This window comes from Ptychodera flava, chromosome 7, assembly GCF_041260155.1.
Source record: "Ptychodera flava strain L36383 chromosome 7, AS_Pfla_20210202, whole genome shotgun sequence".
NCBI classification, from domain to species: domain Eukaryota; kingdom Metazoa; phylum Hemichordata; class Enteropneusta; family Ptychoderidae; genus Ptychodera; species Ptychodera flava.
In genome coordinates this window covers 45,703,998-45,728,276 of record NC_091934.1, presented here as the reverse complement: position 1 = coordinate 45,728,276, position 24,279 = coordinate 45,703,998, and the positions used below count along the sequence as shown (strand labels likewise).

The 24,279-nt window shown below is 36.2% G+C and overlaps 1 protein-coding gene across 5 annotated transcripts; it reads left to right on the top strand.

Moving 5' to 3' along the window:
- The first annotated feature begins 37 nt into the window (after positions 1–37).
- On the top strand, positions 38–24,057 carry LOC139137684 (peroxisomal targeting signal 1 receptor-like). Of its 5 annotated transcripts, none has more exons than XM_070705901.1 (16): positions 38–159; positions 2,760–2,930; positions 3,947–4,070; positions 4,491–4,622; positions 5,751–5,823; positions 9,314–9,358; positions 10,328–10,433; positions 10,954–11,082; positions 11,424–11,576; positions 13,009–13,152; positions 13,899–13,969; positions 14,517–14,705; positions 15,079–15,108; positions 21,492–21,657; positions 22,352–22,509; positions 22,952–23,581. In XM_070705901.1, exons 2-16 carry the CDS (start codon positions 2,766–2,768, stop codon positions 23,157–23,159), a joined length of 1,893 nt encoding a protein of 630 aa, XP_070562002.1. In that variant the 5' UTR covers positions 38–159; positions 2,760–2,765; the 3' UTR covers positions 23,160–23,581. The 5 variants fall into 5 exon arrangements, with proteins under 5 accessions (XP_070562002.1, XP_070562001.1, XP_070562003.1 ...); XM_070705900.1 differs by having other exon boundaries at positions 11,424–11,588; positions 22,952–23,328; XM_070705902.1 differs by lacking the exon at positions 15,079–15,108 and having other exon boundaries at positions 11,424–11,588; positions 22,952–24,057.
- Positions 24,058–24,279: the final 222 nt, after the last annotated feature.

Here is a 24,279-nt window from a genome sequence, read left to right as displayed (position 1 = left end):
TGTTTAGAAACTGAGCAAGGCGTTCACAGTTCAGGGATGACGTTTTCAGGTGCATTGTGGGGAATGTTCTAAATCCGGAAGTCGACTGTGATCAACATGACTCGAACGATAAGCAGATGAACACAGGCGTATTTAACTCCAGATACAGCGAAAAGGCGGGTACGTGGAAACTACCAAGGAGAGTTTTGGTTTATCTCACTCCCACGTAACAATTGTGTGAATACTGTAGCGCAAATCCCGAAAGAGTTTGACTTTATACAAAAGATTATGAAATTTATTTACATTGCCATATGAGATACAGAGTTCACAGCCTGTGGGCCTTACCTCGACGAACTTTGATACTTTGGCAATGGGCAAAGGCCATATCACTCGTGGAAGTAAAAATCCAGGGAAACTAAGTGACTATGATATTACATCATATTCTAAACGGTAAAATATCTTTAATTGCTGAAATCAACTCGAAAGAGCAAGTAGAGAGTCGATGTGCCAATTTTGGTGCTCGCCCCCTTGCGTCGACGAGGCTGTCCAGCGTCCTTCAACCCTGTACCTCGGATCTCGGATTAAGATAATTGTGTACATCAAATGGCTACTAAACCTGAAAAAATACGACGATAATCGTCACATACCAATCATAATTAGTGCTAATTCACAGACCGTCTATTTAGTATTATTCTTCCACATTTCTACTAAGCAGCAGGTCGTAAGGGTTTTCATAATTGTACTGTACAGATTGATGTTTCCAAATGCACAAGGTTGCACAGCTAAATGTCATCGACAGTGATCTCTTACCTTTATCGATTATGGCGTCACAATTACTTTTCTATCGATAGGCAATTTTGTTGATTGCAAATCTCCATTAGCTGAAACTTTTGTTTTATTTTCCATCATTTTTTTTCCAAATTCTGTTGTTTCTGGCCTACTCAAAACACATTGAAATGCCTTTATTAACTTATCAACACAGCCTGTATGATAATATGTGTAATGACAACTGTAATCTATTGTGTACAAAAATTCATTGGTCAATAACATTACAAACTTTACACCATGCACTTTGTTGGCAGGGCTAGTACTTGGTATTTCAACATACTTTATAGATAAGTCTGCGTAACTACTTGTTTTCTAACAGTATTACATGAAGTATTTGAAAATATCAAAAATTACAGCAATGGTCCATATATAAAAGTTTCATCGACATATTTTCAGTGATTGTCAATAGTTGCTGCACTGAAGCCAGTTCTTTTCCCTCAAAATTTATGTCAGGGCATAAAATATTCATAGAAATTGCAAAAAAAGTTGAAAATAGATTCACAGCATAAATTTCAATAGTATGGAAACTGTAAGTGATCAACTTTTTATGTTCCTGAAATGCTTCATGTCAACTGCATATCTTACAATACAAATACTTGCAACTACCCAACTACTTTTTAACTCTTCCTAATGCCAGGGGGTGTAAGATAATGATATTCATTTATTCAAAGTCAACAGGTAAACTTTTGAATACAAATAGACCACCATGTACAGAAACATACATAGAACTATGTGTAGTCCTGTGCATGTGTTTATCCTCATTTACTGTTTGTACAAGTGTGACATGACATCTTCTGTTTTCAAAAAACTGCAGTTGTTAAAGTACAAGTTTTTTTTTATTCAACAGCGCATATTCACAATAATATTACGTTATTTACAAAATACTAGGATTTATGTCCAAGTACATCATCCAACGGCGGTATTGTCTGAGACTTGTAGCGTTGAGGACAATATGGAAAAAGTTGGATGTACAAGGACTTAAATCTCAATATTTGTGAATAACCTTATTATACCCCTTCTCTTGTCGAATTTACTGAAAATGACAGGTTTTGGACTGACAACCATACTCTGATGTTACGATCATTGGATGTATACATTTTGAAAAATATAGTAAAATATTGTCTTGTTTTCCCTATGTTTACACAACACATGTGGGGTCAAAGGTCAGATAGCACCCAATAATACCTAAAGTTATTGTGCTCAGTGCTTTTGGACACCGCATCCTCTATACAGAAACTTACTGTGCGATGAAATTCTGCATGTTACAGATGTAGGTGTATACTAATGGATGGTATATTACAGTCATCTACAGACTACCTAGATCATACATGATTTATTGCAGTATTAAAATTAGGGGAAGGCTGCATTAACTTGCATGGTACCTGAAACCCGAGTCCTTGCCTGACCAACTCGGGTGACAAACAGAAGACTTTTAATCCCCAAGGTGTGAATGTTCCATTGTTATGTTTATCTAATCCAGCTGGTGCCATTGTAGTGCCATTGTAGGAAAGGCAGGTCTGTGAAATTGATCCTCTAGGGAAGTCGGGTATTCCTAAGTTAATGGAGCTTTCCCGTATTAAAATACAGTGGATGACCCTCCTTTTTACCTGAAGTCAAGAAAATATATAAAAAATGAAAATAGTTTACTTCAAATCATATAGAGATAAAAAGTTTCTCACATGGCTCCAGAAAATGATGCAAATTTAGTATTGCTTGACTTTCCAAATCATGATAAATGTAGACGTACGTTGAAAATGTTGAAATATTGGGCTGATAGTAAGTCTTGATGTGTGTTGCATGAAGGGAAAGGGATCCTTACGATAGGTACTTTAATATACTTTGATGTGGCTCTTGAATTACGTACTAAATTTAGATTGTTCAAATGTCAGACTACATATCCCATGTGTTAGTGGCGTATCAATGTACGTCAGCTTTGTGAATATGTATTCCAGGTAACCATGGCGATGAGGGATCTAGTGGAGGGTGAGTGTGGAGGATCCAATGCCTTGATGAAATTGACAACACATTTCACACAGGATAAGTCTCTCCGTCAAGAAGGACTTCCACATGGTGCTATTCACCCTAAGGAATTTCAGAGACCCTTTCCGTCAACATCGGATCAGGTAAGGAGGATGGATACCGTAGATATTGTAAACCTGAGGCGTAGATTACGAATGACATATAGCAATCTTTTGAGTTTCAAAATGGCATTTTTTAAAATTTAATGAATAAATATGTCATTACACTAATTTAAATCTGCATAAATATATAAATAAATAAATAAATAAAATATTCATTTTGCTTTGCCATTGATGGCATCAGACAGTAATGGTTGATAAAATTGATGGCATTTTACATGTAGTTGATGCCATTGCTACTATATGTGCACGTGCACTTGTCTTTGCAGTTTTGTGAATATTTCATTAGAATTTATGAGTAGATTTAGGAGCATTGTGGTGTGTATGTTTGACTGTTTGACTTTGCTACAGCTTATACCGGTATGTGCAGTGATACAACTAAGGGTAGGGGTTGGTAGAAACACCCAGCTTTAACCCTTTCAACCCCAGTTCCCTGTATACAGGTCCAACTTTACCATAGAAAACAATGGATTTGGGACAAACCATGGTGGTGAAAGACCCAGCTTAAAAAGTTCTATTGGTTGTTTTATCATTCATTAAAATCATTTTTCACTCTACCAAACTAACCAATTAATGAACTTCTATTATTCAGTATAACCAAAACTACCTGTCCACATTTCACTATGCTGATGCGTATCATTAGTAAAACTTTAACCCTTTGAGCGCCAAAGTCAATTTTTGTTGCCTTTACAGAATATACCTCAGTCAAATTTTTTCAGATTTTTGCCAAAATTTTGATAAAGAACTGTAGCCAAAGAAATGTGATTTCCATTTGGACCAAAATTATCAAAAAAATTACAGAAAAATTCATAAAATTTGGTAAAATGTTGCACTAAAATTTTGGTGGGAAAAATTACAGCGCTCAATGGGTTAATATGATCTGGAATGTGTTCATTAAGATCTTTTTCATTATAAAAGTTGATATATGTCCCGTGTGGTATGATATGTGTGATTTCAGAATCACAGACACAAAACTTACCTGGTGGTTTGGTTCTTTACAGCTTGTCAATGAGTTTCTTGCAGAGCAGCATCGTCATGCTCCACCACAAACATTTCGTATGGATTCCTTGCTGCAAGAAATGCAAGCTATTGAAGGTACTGAACTCAGGCATGTACCTGTCAGAGGTAGGTATCAGCTGGTCTCATTTTGCCATGCACATACTTCCCTGAAATGTTGAAATTTCTCATCAGGATTTTCTATCCTATCATTAGGAGCATTACTTTGGGATAGGACACTGAAAAAATGAAATATTGTACAATTTGAATGAAATGATGCCTTTATTTTACTTTATTCATTAAGATTCTTCCATTGGGGCATTTTACTTTGGGATAGGGAGGACTCTGAAAAAATGAAATTTTGTACAGTTTGAATGAAATGGTACTTTTATTTTACTTCATACATTTAGATTCAGATTAGCGAAAGAAGACTTTGTACACAATACGTGTGTCAATACATACAAATTAAAAGCTAGCCTGATAGGTTTGTCAGTGTTTTGGGTCGAAAAGTTTCACTCAAGTTATAGACAGTATTACTTGTAATTTCAGCGGGGCCTCGTGTTGCAGACATAGCCTGTGAGAATTGGGCATCGGAATACCTAAATCAAGAAGTCAATAAAAGTGCCCAAGCTAATTCAGCACAGTGGACACAGGACTTTCTAGCAAGCCAACACGCAGCAGGTAAGAAAATCTCATATGTAGCATAGGATCTCTTTTTGTGTTCTGAATACTTTGCTTTTAACCCTTTCACCACCGTGGTTTGTCCCAAATCCATTGTTTTCTATGGTAAAGTTGGACCTGTATACAGGGAACTGGGGGTGAAAGAGTTAAAGTCCCAATGGCATAGACATCACAGTTACACCCATGGCTTCTTTACTGTTGATTAACCTTTTCACCCCCAGTTCCCTGTATACAGGTCCAAGTTTACCATAGAAAACAATGGATTTGGGACAAACCATGGTGGTGAAAGGGTTAAAGCCCTAATAGCTGCGAATTTTATGCATTGTTTTCATGATTTTATTTTCAAATCAAAGTTGGTTCGTGTAAATCTGTTAACTGAAGGATATGTGTAGAAGTATCACTGCTCGCTGATGTGGACCATCTCTATGAGTTTTAACAGGTTAAATAATAAACGGGTGCCGCACTCGTAATGGCACTCCAAGGAAAAGTACAAAAATGCAGTGTTTCCTGCACATTGTGATCATATAAGAAACAAGCATGATGCCATTTTATACTTGAATGCACAACACACGATGGCTGACATTTTGTTGTTGTAATCTTTATTTCTCTTTCACATGATTAGTTTTTGAAAATAGTGGGCAAATCTAAAATGATAAAAACAATTGAATTTACATGCCACTTTCAACATTCATGACAGTGCTATACACTTTCCCCATCTTTAATGGGTCTTATTCAAAGAATACTCTTGAAAAACTCAGAATATTTTAAGATCGGTTTATTACACATTCGCAGTTATTGGGGCTTTAATAGAACAGTAAAATTATCTCCGTGGTTCCAATTTTATAGGCATTTTCATCTTTCAATGACGTTTACATCTGTATTTCTGTCAATGTGAATCTATCCAATTGAGTAAACCCTCTGTAACAACTATACATATTCTTTGCATTCTGTCTGTCCTGCGTAGTGCCTCCACAACTAATTTTAAGGCAGAAAATTTGCATTGTTCTTCCAGTGAAGTGTGTCAACATTTGAATGCTTCATAGTATGCCAGTAAAAGTACCAGGATGTAAGGTCATGGGGATCACGTATAGTATGCTAGATTAATAAGTATCTTTACCCTGTCTTTAGCTGCTCCTGATCCAATAGAAAGCAATACAAAGTGGGCTGAAGAATACCTAGCTCACACAGAAGACAAAATATGGTAAGTTGATTATACAAGGCAAGATACATTAATATTAGACTTTGATGAAGAATCAGTTCCATAAAATTTGAATAATGCAATAATGCATAATTTGCATAAATGAATAATATTACACCTGATATCTTGCACTGAAAGAAGTGGGGACATTCAGGCAAGCACATCAGTATGAATATCAGGAGAGCACAACGAAGTGAACTACCATAATGTTAATTAATTCATTTAGTAGATATTTTCAGTAGTTTTGAAATTTTTATTCCTGCATTTTAAGATCTTCAAGTACACTTGGAAAGTTTTCCTTGTACCAGTAATTCCTTAGTTTTTAGCTCCCATAGCCATATGTATATATGGCAATGGAAGCTATTCTTATAGGCTAGGAAAATGTCTGTATGTATGTATGTCTGTATGTCTGTGTGTCTGTATGTCTGTATGTCTGTATGTCTGTCCGTCAACATCAAAAACTCCAAAACCGCTGTACATTTCATCTTGATATTTGGTGTGTACATGGATGATGGGCTGTAGATGAGATTTTGTTCAAATGAAGTTGTCATTGCCAAAAATATGCAAATTAAGTGAAAAAATGTAAAAACAGTCAAAATTGAAAAAACTCAATAACCATTGAGCAGATTACATGAAAAATTAGCATGTAAGTACTTTGGGCTGACATGAAATGATTGTGCGCATCTTGGGTCAGTATCTTGGACTTGCTATTATTCATGAATTTTTTTGTAATTTTCTCCCATTTTTGGTCAAAAAATCTCCTGCTCTGAAACCACCAGTCCGATTGATTTGAAACTTGGTATGGAAGTGCATAGGAGTGACCTTTCCCAATTTAGGCAAATCGTGGTGAAATTTGCATATTTTTAGTTTACACGTCCATAGACTCCCATGTATAAGGCAGATCTCCATAGACTCCCATGTATAGGCCACAAAAAATAAAAATTTAGTTTCTCATCGTATTCATATTGCAAAAAGGATGCAGTGACACAATTTTTAGTCCCCACGGATGAAGTCCAGTGAGCTTATAGATTGGGTCATGTCCGTCTGTTTGTCCATCCGTGAGTCCATCTGTTCACGCAGATATCTCGGATATTTTGACAAAATGTCATGTGACCTTGATGACCTTTGATCTCAAATATACATATTTGTCCATAACTCAGTAACCACAAGGGCTACCACCCTTCATATATGGTATGATGGGACAGCTTATGACGCCACATATTGTACCTCATTAATTATGCACATATCTAATTTTGAGCGAGCCAATAGAGCTAGAGGTCTGATTTTTGGTATATAGGGATAACTTAGCAAAACAATTTTTTTGACAAAATGTCACGTGACCTCGGTGACCTTTGACCTCAAATATACATATTTGTCCATAACTCAGTAACCACAAGTGCTACAGCCTTCATGTATGGTATGATGTAGACTCTCCACAGTCGCTGTGCCTTGTTTTGTGCGCGCCCACGGTGGGCCTGCATTCGAAGGCTACGCTGTGCAGCTGTGAGCACGCGCTGCCAGACACAGCGACTGTCCGTTCTTGCAAGGATATGAATATTCATAAGGGTAGTGACGTCAAAAGAAACACCTATCTAACCGGGCGGAGAGAATATATACTAGTAGCTGGTAGACTTATATACGTGGTATGTTTTTATTTATCATTTTTCGTTTTATTTGGCTATGCTACTTGTCATTTTTGTTTTGATTAACGGATGTGTGGAGTTCTATAAAGTACCCGGATCAGGCAGAAATCCGACCGGTCGCTTGCAAGAACGTCCAGACCCTGGGATTCGCGTCGCGTCTCTGAAGGGCGCGCGCGTGTTCCAACAGGTAAGAACGCGAATCGCAGGGTCTCTGCCAGACTAGGTATGATGGGACAGCTTATGATGCCACATATTGTACCTCATTAATTATGCGCATATCTAATTTTGAGCGAGCCAATAGAGCTAGAGGTCTGATTTTTGGTATATAGGGATAACTTAGCAATACAATTTTTTTGACAAAATGTCACGTGACCTCGGTGACCTTTGACCTCAAATATACATATTTGTCCATAACTCAGTAACCACAAGGGCTACCACCCTTCATATATGGTATGATGGGACAGCTTATGACGCCACATATTGTACCTCATTAATTATGCACATATCTAATTTTGAGCGAGCCAATAGAGCTAGAGGTCTGATTTTTGGTATATAGGGATAACTTAGCAAAACAATTTTTTTGACAAAATGTCACGTGACCTCGGTGACCTTTGACATCAAATATTCATATTTGTCCATAACTCAGTAACCACAAGTGCTACACCCTTCATGTATGGTATAAGGGACAGCTTATGACGCCACATATAATTATACGCATATCTCATTCTGAGCGAGCCAATAGAGCTGGATGTCTGATTTTGGTATATAGGGATAACTATAGGAGAGAAATTTTTTGACTAAATGTCATGTGACCTCGATGACCTTTTACCTAAAATATATGTTTATGTCAATAAATAAGTAACCACAAGTGCTATGTCCTTTGTATTTAGTAGGATGGGAGACCTTATGACAACACACGCTTTACCTCATTAATTATGTACACATCTAATTCTGGGCAAGCGAATAGAGCTAGAGATCTGATTTTTTGGCATAAAGGGATTAATTAGCAATATAATTTTTTTTTTCAAAATGTCATGTGACCTCGATGACCTTTGACCTTGATTATACATATATATGCATATCTCAGTAACCACAAGTTCTATACCCTCCAATTTTGATAGGATATTAGACCTTAAGATGTCACATCTTGTACCTCATTTATAATGCACATATGTATTTCTTGGCTGGCCAATACTGCTAGAGGTCTGATCTTTTTTCCCGATTTAGAACCATAACTTAGACATGCCTCATGTGTTTCAAATTGGGAAAAACGACATAGACCTATGTGCCCATAGATCTCAACATATACACTCCAGTGATACTTCTTAATGACCACATTTTCCTGCCCCATCAAGACTAATACTCCTATTACAAGTGGGGACTATGTCATTGTAAATGACTTGTTGATTTAATGGTTGTATCACAGTATTCGATATATCTAATTGTGTATTTTTTCCATTTTATATTCTGAATAATTACATTAAACATATTTCACTGTCTCCACTGTCTCCAGTACATTTCATTTAAGTATTTTCACTTCATGCACTTTATCCCTTTCACACATGTTCAAATATCTGACCAGAGAACAAACACTAAATAGTCCAGGATGGGAGCTACAGTGTCATTGACGCTATTTTTAAACTTTTGCCGTTTACGAGAACAATGAATTGATCTCGTATTTTACAAAAAATTGCAAACCAGAATTTAGAAAACGCTGTCAACTTGTTGCTTCCTGCTGTGTGAAGGAATAGCAAAATGATTGCGTGTACAGATAATTTGTGAAAAAGCGATTTTAATTTAAATAATTTGGCCTCAAAAGTGATATTTCAACATTGTCTTCACTAATATAGGACAGAAGAATTTGAAAATACTTACAAAGCAGAAGATGAAAAATGGTAAGCTGACTTTCAAATCTGTGCCAGTGTTATCCTCAACTTGCAACAACAGAGGGGTGATCAATTCAAATAACTATACATGATTTGTATATTCTTTTGTTGTGTAAAGGCATTCCTTTGTGTGCTTATTAACATATAAAAAGATTGCCTGGAAATTGGAGAGGTGGCCCACCACACAAAAAATCCCATTGCAGAAAACACTGTGTGCAGTGCTTGTGTACCGGTATGTTTTCCTATCATAGCATGCAATGCCATGAGTGAATACCAGGTATTCAAGAGAATGAAATGATATATCACTCCAGAATTGACGCTGAAACTGTTAGAGAAAAATTGGCTATAATGACTTCAAATGATTGATTCTAAATTAATTTTTGTGTAGTAACATAAAGCATTTCAGAAACTTTTATATGAGTGATTAGTCTTTTAAAAGTGAGAATGATTCACATATATGGACATATTTACATTATCTGTTTGTTATTGTTGTACCCTATTGTTATTGTTGCCTCTTTGTCAAATAAACACACACCTAACTCAAGAAAACTTCACATAAACTCAGGTGAAGGATTGATTTTAAAGAAACTGCCAGACATTCCAAGATTGATTTAATAGAGCTGTTCTGCCTAAATTCTTGATCAGACCTCCAAACTGCAAAGTGAGATCAATAAGACTAAGCTGTATGATTCAAGCCCTGATTATCAAAACAAATAGAAATTGTTACTTTCATGGAAAAATCAAAAGGCCAGTCATGAGAGATTTTTCTCTATAATCCTCATTAGTTTCAGGCCTTATGGAAATGTTGATCGTGTTGGCTTCTTTTCTTACCTCTATAATTGTGTTTCTCAGACACTAGGGTTTCTTGTGTTGGGTGCCCATGCTTTGGTCTTGGATTCCACACAATAAACCACAGTCTGTCACGGGGTTATAGGCTCATTTTGATTGTTAATTGTTTGTTTGACATCTTTTTTTAAGGGTTGATGAATTTCAGAGCTCACAGAAAACAGATGATAATGAATTAGCAAAGACAGCAAATCAACTTCTATCATCACTGGATGATCCAAAATTTTCCAATTCTGAAGTAAGTATGAGATGCGTGAGTTGCAATGTGATTGTAGATATCCATCTTGTCAAATTGTGTTCATTATCTTCATCAACATTTCATTTCATGTATTAAAACCATCTTCGATCCATTATAGAATTCGCTGTGAGTTTTGACAGTATCGTTCTTCACAGTCAATTCATTCACATCGTTTCCAGTGTTGTCGATTTGTCCAAAAAACAGATATTTGAAAGTTTGACTTTGTCTTGTCATTCCACAAAATTTTACAAGGTAAACAATATATAACTGTAGCATATAATTACTTCATAAATGTCACAACCAGTACAACCTTTCCAAATTCCAATACGTCAAACAGTGAATACAAAAAGAAAGCCAATCATTATAAATATCAACTGACTGTGTTTATTGTTGACAAAATCAATATCCATTGTAACAGAAGATTAACTGAAGTCAGACCCCAGATTTCACAACCAATTCAATAATTAGTACCTCTTAGAAGGAAAATCGTAAACTGATCAGGTATATGTATCTTTGGTAGTTTATGAAATTTATCAAGAAGATAGGTGAAGGTGAGGTTACGGTAGAAAATAATCAAGTTATCACAAAAGATGACAAACAGGCAACGGGAGCTGCAGCACTCTGGTCTGAAGAATTTACACAACAACAGGTGAGGTTCTTTTGGGTGGAGTAAACACTCTGGATCATTGCTTACAAATTTGTTACATTGTAACAGACTATTTGGTTACAAATTAGTTACATTGTAACAAATGTCACATATCAAAGCATTTCCTTTACTGTAATCATCTATGTGTCAGGGCCACTCATTGGTTGGATTAAGGCAGAGAGATGTGTCAGCGCTGTTCATTAGTGAAATTTCATGTGTTTCAGTCCCCATTACATTCACAGTAGACATTTTATGTCTGGGTTTATGTCTGTACAGTTTCATAATATTTTTACATGGTGTTATTCTGATGGCCCAATTATGAAGTTCTGTGTGATATCTCACAGGGAGCAGAAGGATGGGCGGAGGAATTCACAGCGGAAGCGACTGGTGATTTGAAACAAGATGCTGATTTCTGGGAAAAATTACAGAGAGAATGGGAAGACATGGCAAAAACTGATGAACACCCTTGGTTAAGTGATTATGAAAAGACATTAGAGGTAGGACCTAAGGTGAGATGCATTGCTGCTGCTGGGTCAAAGGTCACACATGCATAATGCCTCATGATGTAGGCCACATTTGAACATGCGAGTATCCATGGCCAAATATTTTAGTACACTGATGTAAGTATGATAAGTTTTCCAGGAAGTTTATTCCGTAAGGTAAATTGGGATAGACATCTTATCGTATTTCATAAAGTTCTCTATACTCTCAAGTAACAGTACTTTTGGTCTAGATTAAGGTACGTATGGTACATGTAGTTGGTGCCAAATGCTGACATTGTAGTTGACATCAAAGTTTAAGAACATAATTTTGGTCGAAGTTTAAGACGCTAGTTATGGATAGGGATCATTATTTGCAACATGCTTTGGGAGTAAAGGTACTTTTAAGATCAAGATAGGAGTTTAAATTATTTATAGTGACACTGTATTAGAATATCTTGTAAAATTTGTTCTCCTTGTTACGTAGACTGAAAGATCCGTTGCTAGAGGGCGCTCTACGCTCTGTAAGAGAGGGGAGCGTAGAGAGCACCGTCAAGCAATGGATCTTTCAGTCTACTTGTTACCCAGCAAAGCTAAGTTTTATATACTGTTTTATCTTGTTACATTGTCGTAATAAATATAAAAACTTTCATCAAGGTAGTCCAGTGGCATACTTGTATGTTTACCAAGTGTAAAATTATTATTGTTAATAATATGCCATTACAACAAAACCTATCTTGAAAGTTGTTTAATGTCATAGCAAAGATAAACAGCTTCTTTTCCTCCTAATAAATACAGCACAATGTAATGATTTATAATTTTGATTCAATCTATGTGAGCCATGCTAAAATGACAGATCAAAAGAAATGCCCTTGTAGATTGCTGTGCTAATGTAGAGAAATTTACTTACTGAGAGAATAACACACTTAATGTCTAGCTTCTCTGCTTGGATCAGGTCAGTGATAGAGCATTGTACCAATATAAGGAGCTCCAATATCAAATTTGATATATCTCAAAGGATCAGAAACTCCACTCTGTTACAATCACATATCTGAGTTGTACTTAGTCTGTATTAGTCTTTTCCAAAGTTTGCAGTAACCCTTTGTGTGAACCTGTGTATGTATGTATGTGTGTGAACCTATGTGTGTGGTGTCTGTGTCTGTGTAAGTACTTTGTTTGTCTGACTTTGGACCTTCCTCACTTTTATGAGTTAGATTATCCAAATTACTTGATAGAGGGTGTTATTCAAATTACTGTATGGAGGGTGTTATCCAAATTACTGTATAGAAGGTGCTTAGACTGACTTGCATTTGTGCATTTTAATTGAATATTTGAATGGAATCATAGACTTAGCAGCACATATTTTTTGTGTTAATTGGTAATGCATGTTTAAGTGACACTCTAATATCTTGTATGTAAAACAAAATTTACGTCTTTTTGTCTCCAACAGTCATATAGTTTTGAAAGTGATAATCCACTACTTGATCATCCTAATCCATTTGAAGAGGGATTAAAAAGATTGGAGGAAGGAGATTTAGTAAATGCAGTATTACTATTTGAATCGGCAGTTCAAGCTGATCCAACACATGCAAAGGTAAAATGACGCAGAGTTTGACTGAATGGTCCGTTGCTTGAGGGTGCTTTCTACACTCCCTGTAAGAGGGGAGGGTAGAGAGCGCCCTCGGGCAATGGCTCTTTCAGTCTAAGTTAACAGTGAAAGCTGATATGGTACATGTCATATCTACATTACAAAACAATATTGGAAAGAACTTGCCCATACCTTATTGCTGGAAATTTGACAAAATACGTAATCTGTAGAAATCAAGCCCTTGATAAGGCTAGGATGAAGTCTTGGCTGATATAAAAAATTACTTTAACCCTTTGAGTGCCAAAGTCAATTTTTGTCACCCTTATAAAATGTAACCCTTTGAGTGCCAAAGTCAATTTTTGTCACCCTTATAAAATGTAACCCAGTTAATTTTTTTCAGGTTTTCCCAAAATTTTGATCCAAATCTGTAGCCATTGAAAGACATTGTCCATTGGTCCAAAATTATTGAAAAAATTACAGAAGAATTCTTAAAATTTGGTAGAATATTGCTTAACAATTTGATGGGAAAAATTACCCGAATGGTTTGAGCAGCTTGACAATTTAAATAGCTATCATTTGTATTCATCTCAATGGGAAAGAACCCGCAAGGGCCTGGCATAAATAGGACTGCTTATAATATGAGCATAAATGGTAGTTTTGGTTTGGAAGTGTGTCTCAAAAATCTCTTTGAGTATTATCACGTTGATATTGTAAGTGAAGGAATTGTAAAAACTGATTATTGATGTTGACAGGCATGGCAGTATCTTGGTACAAGCCAAGCAGAAAATGAACAAGAGATGGCTTCCATCGCAGCATTAAAAAAGTAAGTTAGCAAGTTGACACACACATTCTAGTAGTCTGGATGTTTATTGTATACATTTTGGATACATTAATATTTTACTGTACGAGACTCGTTTGACTGAAAGAGGTCTGATTGTTTGGTGCACATATGGAGATTCCCTACATAGAACCACATTTTCACCAACTTACTTAAACCTAACAAGACATTTGTTGTTCTTCCACCAGAGTTAATACAGGGATGGTGGCCATTTTTAATTTCAGATATTGGTAAATTTGGGGTTATTTGTTTCTCCAGTGGCAAACTTTGCATAGTGACGCTCGATTTACATACTTGATTTTGTAAGAGAATGGTTGAAAGTTTATTTGATGTTTGCTGTCTCAAACTTTTTATGATGAGTTTTATGCCTGTGTTATTCTTGTGTTGATTTTATCACTGTCTGTTGGATTTATAAATTTTAACAATAACATAATTACTAGGTTTTCAAAATCATGACCATGACAATTTGATATTATGTAGATGGCTTTAGCAGTTATACTGATTGTCTTTTGCTTTGGTATGGTTATTGCAGATGTTTGGAATTAGAGCCGGTTAACTTGACAGCCCTGATGGCATTGGCTGTTAGTTACACCAATGAATCTATGCAACAACAAGCTTGTGAAACACTCAGGAGATGGCTTCAATCCAATCCCAAATATCAAAATATCAAAACAAATTCTCAAACTCCAACTGATATCAATCCATCATCATTTGTAACAAGGTAAGTAGTAAAATAAATGTTTACTCTTAATCTGCATTTGAAAAAAACAGATTTTGATGCTGGGAGATATCAAAACTCTTAACAGTGAAAAGTATTGTAATGCTAGAACTGAGCTATTGGGTTGACGAAAGGCATATTACTTTCTCATTGCAAAGCTTGCTACACTGTTTTGTTGTAGTGGCACACAGAATGAAATATGACAAAGTACACAAACCAATATGATGTATATACAAATGTGTAAGCCAATCTTAAATACCATAAATTAAAATGGAAAATGCAATTCCTCCTCTTGAAACCCTTGCCCTTCATACTCTGGATAATTGTCTTGTTTTATCCAACAATCTATCTAGCTGTATATTACTTTGCTTTGCAGCTATTACACCCGTTTGCAAGTCGTTAAAAGGTACAGCTGAAATTACCACACTTAAAAATAGTTTCTCACCATAATCAGTGTTTCCACTCCAATCTTGCCTAATTGTAATATACGATGAAAATTAAGTCTTGGCCCTAGATTATCGGTAGCTAAAGTGATGATGCTGAAATTCATGCTCTCAACCTCGTCTTGTCCACATGCAACAGACAATTTCACTTAAACTTGGCCAAATTACAATGTATATTTGTATAGCACTCAATATACTGAATATAAAAATATGTTCAGTTCGATTGTACATCTTAAAATTCTGTGCATCTTCAAGAGAAATTCCATCAGCTTCATTTTTAATATTGATTGAGAGCAGAAATTATTAGATATTGAACATAAGGGTTAATATGAAGACAGTACGTGTTGAAGCCATTGTTTTGCAAAATAGAAATATAAATACTTGTTTTTATGATTATCATTAGGCGATTACAATGAATAAAGAGTTTGGCCAATGGTAGTTCTGGTTTCACAGTCAAATTAACAGAATATTTAAAACTGAGTGGGAACACTGATTATTTTTATTGGCATGTCTTGCATTTTCATCATCATCATCATCATCAACTCCTTTCAGTGTTTTCACATAGTTTTTTCAGATATTCACATCATAGATTATAGATTCTTTAGTCATCATTTAATCAAAGTTAAAGGGTCCATGCTAACTATTACAAAGTTGCTGCTTTCCCCTCTCAGAATCTCTCCAATGACACGTCTCTGTACTTTGTCTATTTGTCAGTGTGGAAAAATGTGCATGTCTGATAGATTTAGCCACTTTTTTCATGGACTAGGGGACCATGTCTGATGGAATCAGCCACTTTTTTCATGGACTAGGCCATGTCTGATGGAATCAGCCACTTTTTTCATGGACTAGGGGGCCATGTCTGATAGATTTAGCCACTTTTTTCATGGACTAGGGGGCCATGTCTGATGGAATCAGCCACTTTTTTCATGGACTAGGGGGCCAATTCTTACTATAAGCCGAGCATTGATATTTGCATGTTGACCAGCTGGCACAAATGACATCAATTGTACCATGCCACTGAAATGGAAATATACCTAGTGGGATAATGCCGGCTATATAAACATTGCTTGCAAACTACATTTGCACTTTGGCAAGTGTTGCAGAAGACTGGTCACTTCATTTTGCTGCCACGCCATAAGTTTTGTCACTGTTCAGGGTTACAAGTATGATAGCAAAACACTGCCGTTATGACAGTTGCAAGATGATCTGATCCACAATACGGTAACCAAGTTTACATGAAAGTGTAGAATTTTATCTGTTTTCAAAACCCCTTCATAACCAAGAAAATGCTACCAGTTGTTGCCTCACCTGTCAGTTCAATGTGAAAGCCGTAAAACAATTTATTTTCTATAAAAGTTTAACAACAATAATTAACAACAACACAAACAACAACAGAAAACAATAATACATGGTCGCACTAGTGTGGCTTCCACTTCGGTGCTCCAGCCGGATTGTTCAACACCACCAGATGACAACATTGTGCACTCAGAGATCACAGAGACTATTCCAATCAGATAAATTCTCACTGAGAGCAATTAACTAAATGTACAGCTAGCAGATGATAATGTCATCTTTATGTATGGCAGTAATTAACAATTTGAACACTGAATTTTTCCAAAAAAAATATCAGGGCAACATTTTACAGAGAGGATAAAGTTGTAAAAAAGTAGCTGAAGTTGCTAACTGAAAATGTAAATGATTGCAAAACACTGGTTGATCAGAAGATGATCATGTTGCTGGTACAGTACAGCAGTATGAGTATCAAGATCTGATGATAACATCACTGCACATTCAGTGCATGCAGGTATGCTGTTCTGATTTCCAAATCAGATTCATTCTTACACAGAGTGATTGATTCAGCTCGATTTTATTGAATTGTTTTGCATACTTAGGATAAAATTATTTAAAGTTACTGAAGTACCAGAAGTAGATAATGAAAAATATAAAGGAGACATCCTTGACCGGCTGGCAGATGATAATGTCATCTTAATCATAATCATAATCATAATCTTTATTTCTTATATAGCGCATTACATATTTAAATATCTCAATGCGCTTTACATTAAAAACAAAGAAATAAGTGACAAATAAAAACAGTAAATTTTAAATGTTCAATAAAAGTAACAGCTGGTAAAACTAAATAAATGGTTAAAATAGATCAACAAATAAAACTCAGGTATAAAATGACTTAAAAGGGTATAAAACTCATGTATAAAATGACTTAAAAAGGTAAGTTTTTAACCCGACTTTAAAATTATTGAGTGACTGAGATGCACGAAGGTGCGACGGCAAAGAATTCCACAGACGAGGCGCACATATTGAAAACGCCCTATCACCATAGTAAGCTGTGCGGCCGATGGGTTGGTGTAACTTAATTTCCCCATTTGAAAATGAACGCAATGTATGACTCGTACTACGTCTAATCAAAAGCTCATCAAGGTAAGGCGGTACATAACTACAAAGAACTTTGAAAGAATTTTACAAAGAATTTTAAATTGGATACGTTGTTCACAGGAAGCCAATGAAGGTCACGAAGAATGGGAGTAATGTGATCACATTTTCTCTTCTTGGTAACAAGACGAGCTGCCGAATTTTGAATTGTTTGCAGTTTGCGTATTTCAAATGAAGGGAGGCTGAAAAGTAAAGTGTTGCAATAATCCAGGCGAGATGTGATAAAAGCATGAATGAGTTTCTCAGTTGAAGGCTGATCAAGTATATTACGGATTTTACCAATCTTCCAAAGAGCATGAGAGGCCGATTTACACACATTGACAACATGTGCTGACATACTGCCAGTAGAATCCATTAGTCCATTGTGACACCAAGATTGCGAACAGTGTCAGATGGGTGAACAATGACATCACCTATTCTAATATCACAATGAGGAACCGGACCTACTTCCGTAAATTTAGAAGAAAATCTTTATGTATGGCAGTAATTAACAATTTGAACACTGAATTTTTCCAAAAAAAATATCAGGGCAACATTTTACCAATTTTTATGAATTTTTCTGTAATTTTTACCAAGATTTTCGAGCAAATGGACACAAATTGTCATGGACTACACTTTCTGACCAAAATTTTGGGAAAAATCAGAAAAAAATTGTCTACATCTGAAAGAAATTGTTGGCATTGTATACAGGCAACAAAAATCGACTTTGGCACACTGAACAACGGAAATATTACCTTTCTGCCAACTCACATTTGCAGACACAATATTTTAAGCTCATGAAACTTCAACCACCTCTTCAACTGTTAGTTTGAATGTTTTACTGAGAACATGTACAGCAATGTCACACCAGGGGACATTATACTCCATCAGCGTAAAAAGTGCACAGTGCCGATGTTGCTTGTCATAGTGTTTTTTGTGTTACAAATTATATCATCATGAATATTCATGGGATGTGATGACATAGCTATTAACTGCTATTGACTGCTTGTGCAAAACTAAGGTAAAAACAAAAGTGCAGTAATCTCTTTGTCAAGAAGCGTTTCGAGACGTGAAAGATTCAGACATCTGAACCATTGCCTGAAGATAGCAAGCTACGTAGTATGTGAGTTACTTGGTATTATCAGAACCCGATGGAAATATCAGTTATTGGCCCAGAATTAGCATGGTAGCTATGGAAACTACCAGTTGTTTCTGAGAACAGCGTGGATGTACTATAATGCTCCCATGGGCCTTTGTCAGATTTTCATGACAGTGACAAAATGAAATAGTTCAGGAAATGTTTGTGAGTAATCCCCTGAATGCCAATAGCTACCATATTACAAATAGTTCAGTTACCAGACTTCGTAAATTGCCATATACATTTATATGAGTCGTTATTCTCAACCACTGAACACATAAAAATAAAGGTCCAGGTCCCTGGTTCATGGACATTCACAAGGAGACTCCTTCGACTCGAATCTGTCGGTGGATTTTTTGACCAATTTGTGAACTTACAAAGACTGAATACTTTTGAGATCAGTAGCTTGAAAAGTGGTACAGATATTCTCAGATGGAAAGCCATAAAACAATAAACCCGAACCGCCTTTGATAGAGCAGCCTCCAAAGGAACAACACCTTACCATGATGACCGATGGCAGTAATAAGACTGGAGACTGAATCAGAGAAAGTCTCGTCGCTGGGTGTGTAAATGGAAGCCTTTCCCTCACAGTTTACAGGCAGGGGATTTACGGAGGTGTGAAAGACTTGATTCCTGTATTAAGATAAGCTGTTGGCTGAACTTCGAAAAAAACGAAAAAAATGGACTGAGTTTGCTTTTGGGGGTACACACCCACCCAATACTTTAACTTGCCAGTTATCTGACTACAGGGGGCGATACACAATGCTAGGTAGTCATGTAACTTCATTTCAAGGTATGAAGAGTGATTTTATATGGTATGGCATTGACCCTTTGAATAGTGTTTAGGTTATATTATTCCAGTCAATAATCACTATGTTTTCTGCCTGTGTTGTACAGCACAAATTATCACAGTTTTGATGATGAAATTGCAGACTACGTTGCTGTTACCTCACCTAGTTGGCAGTTATCTTTGACCTGTACACCCCCAATTGCCTGTGAACAGGTCCACAGTCACCATTGATAATAGTGGGTTTCAAGGCCAAACCATTGAGAATAATGGGGTTAGGCCAATCCCCTGTTAAGGTTGAAGTTATATGACTTTGTACATCACCTAACTCATTCTGGAATTAGCAAACTTTGTTCAACCACGATAGTTTGCAGTGGTTTTGTTGGACCTGTTTTTATGGAAATTGGATAGATAAGATTTCAACAAGAAGGCAAAATAGCTTTATTTACCCATCTCTATGGTGAATAAACTGTAAATACTAACATGCAATATTGTAATGCTTTACCGAACTAACCATCAGATCTCATTAAAACCATGATACCAATGTTTTGTCAAGGTGGCTAAGCTATGATGTTAAGATAATCTCTAGTATAGTATCTCCATGCTATGGTAATTTCTGCTGGGTGGTATGTGCAAGTAACATGTGTCAGAAAGTAGTTTCCTGATATATAATGGAATGTTTTGAAAAGAAATGTAGTTATTCTAAGAGTGACCTCATCTCACACAATAACTGAGTTTCATAAAAGCTGACTGCGATTCATATCATGGACAATGAAGTCATCAAATTCAGTAAATTCTCAATGGGATTTGAACTGACAACGTTACAGCATCAAGTCACCTGGAAAAGACATCACAGTCAAAACCGCTTGGCCAAATCCCCAGGCTTTGAAAGCATGGTTCAGTAGCTGTTCTAAGTTATTACCATTTTTCTGACTGTGACCCCTCCACACGCTGTAGAGTTCATGCAGCACCTGCGCACACACACACACTCTCTCGCTATCACGCATCACTGTCAAATTTTATCAAAGCAATAAATGCATCTCTCAACTTCAAGTGTAATGTTGTACCATAAAAGAAAGGTATTAACGTCTAGTGCCATATCAACATAAATGATGTCATAAAGCTGTGATGTCACATCAAAATGGTGTCATCAAGCTGTGATGTCACATCAAAATGGTGTCATCAAGCTGTGATGTCACATCAAAATGGTGTCATCAAGCTGTGATGTCACATCAAAAGGTGTCGTAAAGCTGTGATGTCACATTAAAATGGAGTTATCAAACTGTTTGCCATATTTCATGTGGTTATATCACTAAGTGTGTTTGCCATATTTCATGTGGTTATATCACCATTCTAACACAGTAAAGGCCCTGCACTAAGCACCGTTTGCAAGAGCTGTGGGCAAGTTAAATATTGTTATGAAAATTGACATTAACTTCTGTAGCTGTCCTATGATATCCAGAGTCAATGGTTCAAAAGATTCCTGGAAGTAAAATTCTTAGTCAAAATTTCCATGGTTTCATTTTACAAGTGTGTATCACCTTCATACACTCATCTATTAGGATGTGACAATTTTGCTGATGACACAGTCCCTCAGTCTCTGGCCTTGAAATTGCTACTGTCAAAGACATGAATTATGCTGTCTGGTGCAATTATACTTCTAATAATGCTGTAATATGAAGCAACATGCAGTGTTTGTTATCATTTAGCAAAGACAGCACTTTTTAGTGTTTTTGGAGTTTTGAAAGAGCTTATAAATTTATTGTTACCATTTTTGACCACTGAAGCTTTTGAGAAGAGGAAATTTGACTTTCATTATTCCTTTACCATCAAAGCACATCAAAACAAAGGATCAGCTGGCACTCTAAGACCAGTGGTGGAGGGACGTTGTTGTGATTATATTTGAAGAGTTGTAAATCCTTAATGTTTCTTGCTGATTGTCATTAGCTTTGTTTTAAAATTTTAAATTTGATTTCTGTCATTATCGATAGCGAGTCTTTTAATGAAGCATGTCAGATGTTCATAGCAGCAGCCCGTCAATCACCAGATGTGGTGGATCCTGATGTACAGTGTGGTCTGGGAGTTCTCTTCAATTTGTCAGGAGAGTACGATAAAGCAGTGGATTGCTTCAATGCTGCCCTCAGCGTCCGGCCTAAGGTAATATTCAATACTGCCCTCAATGTCTATCTAAAGGTAATGTTATATCTTGTCAAAGGTGTTGGTCAATACTGCCCTCAGTGTTGGCCAAATTTAGGCAGCGTTTAATATTTCCCTCAATACCTGGCTGAAGGTAATGTTCAATACTATCCACAGTGTCTGTCCAAAGATAATAATATTCAGTATTGCCCTCAGTGTCTGTCAACATTACTCAATACTGCCCTCTGTGTTTGTCCAAAGGTAATGTTCAATACTTTCCTAGGTGTCTTGCCTAAGATACTGTTCAATATTGCCCTCAGTGTTTGGCCAAAGGCACCACTCAATATCGCTGTCAATGTCTTGCCAAAGGTACTGTTTAACACTGCCCTCAATTGTCTGTACAACAGTACTGTTCAATATTGCCCTCAGTGTCTGGCCAAAGGCACCACTCAATATCGCTGTCAATGTCTTGCCAAAGGTACTGTTTAACACTGCCCTCAATTGTCTGTACAACAGTACTGTTTAATACTGCCCTTTCACTGGAAAAATTACTTTTTTGTTTCAGCATACAGATAATTTTTGTGAGTGACTAGAGTAAAAGAAGAGCTAAATGCATTGTATCAGTTATACCAGTATATGCGACGGTTGATGACATTGTTAAGTATTGAATGAAGTCTTTATTTTACAATTATCTGTATGTCTTTTGACACACTAGGATTCTCTACTGTGGAACAAACTTGGTGCTACATTAGCCAATGGCAACAGAAGTGAAGAAGCTGTGAATGCATATCACCATGCACTGGATCAGAGACCTGGATTTATCAGAGCCAGGTATAACCTAGGTATTAGCTGTATCAACCTTGGAACACATAGGTTAGTGTATTTACCTATCATGAACTGCACTATTAATAACGTCTTTTGATGTTTTTCAAACAAATCGACCAAATACAATAGTACTTTATTACATTCATTTCTCAGTGATCCGATACCTTTTCATAAAAATTTATTTTCTCTTTCACTTGAACCTGTCACCCCTAATTCTGTGTAAACAGGTCAACAATCACTATTGATAACACAGGCTTTGAGCAGACAGAATTTCATCATGGTTGTTTTATCATGGTTACATCCAAAATATTATATCATGGTTGCTGTGTTTCTTTCTAAAAAGTTTTACCTTTTTTGAAAAATTTTATCTTTTGATTCTATGCAATTTTGCAACATATAAAGAGATTCAGGTCAGCATCTGCTTATCGTTTGCATACTTTGCAATTGTCAGTGATTTTGTACTTCATCCTTCAATAATCTTTTTTCACAGGGAAGCAGTTGAACATTTCCTACTGGCACTGAATATGCAGCATGCAGCTAAGGGTCCATACGGAGAGAAGTCTGTCACTTCGGATAACATCTGGTCTACTATGAGAATGGCAATCTCATTACTTGGGAGAAATGACCTTTATGATGCTGCTGACAGGCGAGACTTGGCAAAACTGAACAGTGAATTCAATCTATCGGGAGATAAATGACACCAGACGATGTCTGTGAAACGAACTCGAACATTTCATGCAAGTCCAAATCTAATCTGTGTCAAGAATAGCGATCGCCATAGTGATTATTGAACTTGACCTAATCTTCTCAGTGGAGTAATGAATTAATGAAGAAACTGACACTGACAAAGATACTCACTGTGTGAGATTACAGGGTGATAGTATTGAATGTTTCAACGGAATGATGTGAATCACTCTGTCATTGCATTTACATATGTGATACCATGGTGAGCAGAAGGTTATATTATTGAGAAAAAATCTTTCATGAACAAACAATATTCTTAGAACTTCATGAAGTACCATATCTTGAGCTGTGAAATTGGAAACTATCATATGCAAAATATTATAATGCAATGTGATGTGGACAAGCTGGGTTTTATTGAAAATCTTGCATTGTTAAGTAACATGTTACTAGGTGCACGGCAGGGGGGTCACATTACAGACTATAGCAGTGCATTCTAGGCAACAATGAACATCTGTAGATTGCCATAGTGTAATTCACTGCAGTACTTTGAGATTTCAAATTTCTTGGCATTACTTTGCTCTTTGTAGCTTTTTCTTTCCTTTTTTCGCCATGTTTTTTCATCAACTGAAAACCTACCTTGGTACATGTGAGTCACAAATTGTGCATTAGTTGTACCAGTAATGATCTTTAAAATCTGTAACCAAAACAACCTGCTATTGATCTCACAGAAATGTTTTTCTTAAAAGGTTTATAGTTAAATGTCCATGATCCAGTTCATTTGCATTGCCCTTAAAAAAATCAGTCGACTTTTCTTTAAAAATAGGGGTCAAATGCATAACCTAAAAATTACAGGTCGCATCAAGAAAATACTAAGTGCCAACACATAATACAAGAATTTTGTAAAATATCAAATACTTCCTAGTCACCATTTACTGTGATATATTTTCAGATCACCAAGTCTTAATGAGTAATATGTTTCTTATAAATAACTTTAACAGCAAGATTTCAGATAATTGGTGTTATTCTGATCTGAACCCTTTATTTCTACCAAACTGGCATGATTTTCTAGTTGTCAGCACTTTCCTTTCTCTATTCTACCACTTTTCTCTAAGGAGAATTTATTTTACTAAAATG

What these genes read in the sequence shown, in the direction of transcription:
- LOC139137684 (XM_070705900.1), top strand. Translation starts at nt 2,766, where the DNA reads ATGGCGATGAGGGATCTAGTGGAGGGTGAGTGTGGAGGATCCAATGCC. An exon ending in CAAAATTTTCCAATTCTGAA is followed by an intron (nt 10,434 to 10,953) that starts GTAAGTATGAGA and finishes TATCTTTGGTAG; the next exon opens with TTTATGAAATTTATCAAGAA. An exon ending in CCCTCAGCGTCCGGCCTAAG is followed by an intron (nt 21,658 to 22,351) that starts GTAATATTCAAT and finishes TTGACACACTAG; the next exon opens with GATTCTCTACTGTGGAACAA.